This window comes from Aphanomyces invadans (genome assembly GCF_000520115.1).
Source record: "Aphanomyces invadans strain NJM9701 unplaced genomic scaffold supercont1.75, whole genome shotgun sequence".
NCBI lineage: Eukaryota > Oomycota > Saprolegniomycetes > Saprolegniales > Verrucalvaceae > Aphanomyces > Aphanomyces invadans.
The window spans coordinates 1-3,095 of record NW_008580220.1 but is presented as its reverse complement, the minus strand read 5'-3'; the positions used below and the strand labels follow the sequence as shown (position 1 = coordinate 3,095).

Genomic DNA, 3,095 nt, shown 5'->3' with positions numbered 1-3,095 from the left:
GGGCTCTGTGAGTCACGGAGTCCGGGCGATCCCTAAAACGGGCGGGCATCACTTCCTGCTATTTAAACGGGAGTTATTAGGGCTCTGTGAGTCACGGAGTCCGGGCGATCCCTAAAACGGGCGGGCATCACTTCCTGCTATTTAAACGGGAGTTATTAGGGCTCTGTGAGTCACGGAGTCCGGGCGATCCCTAAAACGGGCGGGTATCATTTATTCGACTCCGCGCCCGCTGACGCTGTCCTTGCATTATCAGTGTGACTCCGTCGGTCCTTCCTCCACATCATACGGATGCCATATCCTGTCGGTCGGAAACCGTGCAGCGCGCGGCAACACTTCACGAACACAGACTGCATGGCCAACAAAACGCAAGCGTATCTGAAATGTATGCACTGCACGCGTGCATTTCAATCGGGCAATCCGAACGCTGGCGAGCCCGCCGACATCCGTGCGGAAAAGTATGCGATGGAAGCGCACCTCCGCAAATGCATGTTTGCACCTTTGCGCGATACAGCGCCATCATACTGCCAGAGTGGTGCGATGCGCTCTGTTAGCAGCGGGTCGCCGCTTCTCGGTCCGACAGACTCGCAGTCATCAATGAAACGGCCTCGCCAACAATCCATGTCGCGGTACATCGCGCCGCCCATCGACGACCAGAAAGACCAGTTTCACCGCTTGATCCTGGAGTTCATGGCGGAGAATAGCCTGCCGGCCTCCTTCGTCGAAACCCAGACGTTCAAGCGTCTGGTCGATTTCTGCAACCCTCAGGCGGCTTACGTGCTACCCTCGCGCTGACTGTTGGGTGGGAGCATCTTGATGCACTACGCCGATTCTGCAGGCGCCGCTTGTGCGCGTGAGTTGAAGGCGGCGTGCCCGGCCGGTTCGTACAAGCGCGTCAACTTCCTGTCGGATGCCTGGGAGAACAAGGCGAAAACGCACATCCTGGGTGTTCAGCTTGCATTGGGTGGCTTCTCGCTGACGTTCGGTGCATTTCGATGTGGAAATCGACACGATGGGCTTGCCATTGCTGAGCAGTTAGAGAGCATTCTGCTTTCCATGATCGAGGATGGCTGGAACGTCGGCGCAATCATCACCGGCAACGCCGGTCCGTGTGCCCGCGCTCGTCGAATTCTGGCTCTGGCCGAAAATCATTTTCCATTTCTGCTATGCTCATCAGATCAACCTGCTGGTGAAGGGCACCATTGCATCGACGTGGCAGATCACGGTCGCTCAGGCGCATGACGTCGTGTCGATGCTCAACCAATCGACTGCCAAGTGGCTGCCCCGGCAGCGCGACTCGATGAAAACTGTTTACGGCTAGCCGCTTGGGCTGGCTGCTACGCGATGGAACTCGGTTTAAGGCATGTTGGCATCTCTGCTTCGTGTTAACTGTAAATCGGCCTGCAAAATGTTTTTGCTGCGCTGGGGCACGCATGGCGACTTTCCTGCTGCCCTTCGAGTTCTCGGGGATGAAAAGTTCTGGGTCCAGGTTTACTCGAAAAGCTAAATTTCTTGTTATGCGTTTCCTGAACAATACTCTCAGTGTGCAGACGCCGAGGCCGTCATCAGGACTCTGACGGTAGCTTCTTTCCGCCTGCAGCGTGACGACAACAGCATGGCGAACGTCATGCTCAACTACGGCGCCATCGCTTTAGCATTCTGGAACCATCCAGACAGTAAGTGTTTGCTGCCGTGCGTTCAGAAGCGCTGGGCCGATTGCGAGCAGCCTCTGTTCGTGATGTGCCTTTTGTTGCATCCCAAGTACAACGGCGTATTCCAGCAGCTGCCGGAGACGGACCTGACGTCAATGGGACAACTGGGCAAATTCGCCACCATGTACTATAAGCGGTTTATCGACGACGATGTTGGAGATCTTCGTCTCGATGTCATGCGGTGGCATCAAAAGGGTCTGTCGTAATACGACCTGGAGCCGGCGGAGTTCGCTTCGTCATCGGCACTCGACTTTTGGCAATACGTTCTACTGTCGTTCAAAACGTCGCGGCTGGCGCGGCTGGCGCTGCTGTCGGTGGTGATCAACACGGCGACATGCGAGTCGGTGGTGATCAACACGGCGACATGCGAGCGATTGTTCTCCGAAATGGCGCTGATCCGCACCGCCAAGCGAAATCGACTGGCCACTGAAAAGGCCAAGCAGATTAGCGTGGTGCAGCAGGCCGTGCACAAAACCAACGCTGCATCAAGGACGCTCTATGAAGGCAACAGCACGGCGACGCCATGGGCGCATCGTCGATGCAACCGACCGCCATGTGGTCGGTCATGTGCAAGCGGAGCAGGACGACGACCTCGACGTTCAGAACCGACGGATTCCGACGCGGATGACGTCGAGCCCAAAGAACGCGGAGATCATATTCTCTTCGAGTGGAGCCAGATTCTCAGCAGTGGCAGCGGCGCCAATCAGTCGGATGATGACAATGAAGTGGAGGAGATCCTCGATCATGGCAAATTCGCCCTTCGTGGCCGAAGGAGAACGTGCCCAACTGGCCGCAGGAGCCTACGGCTGCGAAGCTCAAGGGCCTCCGAGGCATCAAGGTAGAACTGATAGACCTCTTCGAGGGCGTCTGCCTGCCCGACTCATTCTGAGTCAGAATCACTAAACAGCGCTGAGTGCCGAAACATTAGCAGGTGAACCGTCGCGATCACCTTATGACTGCAAAATGACTCTGGCAAGTAGACGCCTTGAAAGTATCGATCAGCTCAACCTTGACGCCACGAAGGGCCGTCAGCTTCGTAGCTGATGACTCCTGCGTACACCTGGCCTGGAGCCCTTGACAACGTCCTAACAACATTTGGTCGGCGGGCATTTTTTGCAACTTTTTGGCAATATAATAAAATGGATTATACAATTATTATATTTAAAAGAAGATTATATTTAAAACGTTTAAACATCGATTTAAGCGATTTAAACGCATTTAAACGTTTATAACTTTGCATTGTCCGTTTAAATGCCAACCCTGGTTACAGTCAACTTGATAAAAACTCGACAGAGTGGTACTGAATAAAATTGAGCATCCGATGAGCAATGCCAATTCGGCGAAATATAGTCACAATTACACTTCACGCAGTGATTGGATAAATAC

At 54.2% G+C, this 3,095-nt stretch overlaps 3 protein-coding genes across 3 annotated transcripts; all 3 read left to right on the top strand.

The window, feature by feature from the left end:
* Positions 1-351: 351 nt before the first annotated feature.
* Positions 352-792, top strand: H310_14565 (hypothetical protein; the record flags this gene model as incomplete). The annotated part of the gene is made up of 1 exon (XM_008882446.1): positions 352-792. One exon carries the CDS (start codon positions 352-354, stop codon positions 790-792), a length of 441 nt encoding a protein of 146 aa, XP_008880668.1.
* A 271-nt stretch (positions 793-1,063) lies between these two features.
* On the top strand, positions 1,064-1,318 carry H310_14564 (hypothetical protein; the record flags this gene model as incomplete). The annotated part of the gene is made up of 1 exon (XM_008882445.1): positions 1,064-1,318. One exon carries the CDS (start codon positions 1,064-1,066, stop codon positions 1,316-1,318), a length of 255 nt encoding a protein of 84 aa, XP_008880667.1.
* Positions 1,319-1,612: 294 nt separating this feature from the next.
* Positions 1,613-1,915, top strand: H310_14563 (hypothetical protein; the record flags this gene model as incomplete). The annotated part of the gene is made up of 1 exon (XM_008882444.1): positions 1,613-1,915. The coding sequence occupies one exon, from the start codon at positions 1,613-1,615 to the stop codon at positions 1,913-1,915; it is 303 nt and encodes a 100-aa protein (XP_008880666.1).
* Between the last annotated feature and the right edge of the window lie 1,180 nt (positions 1,916-3,095).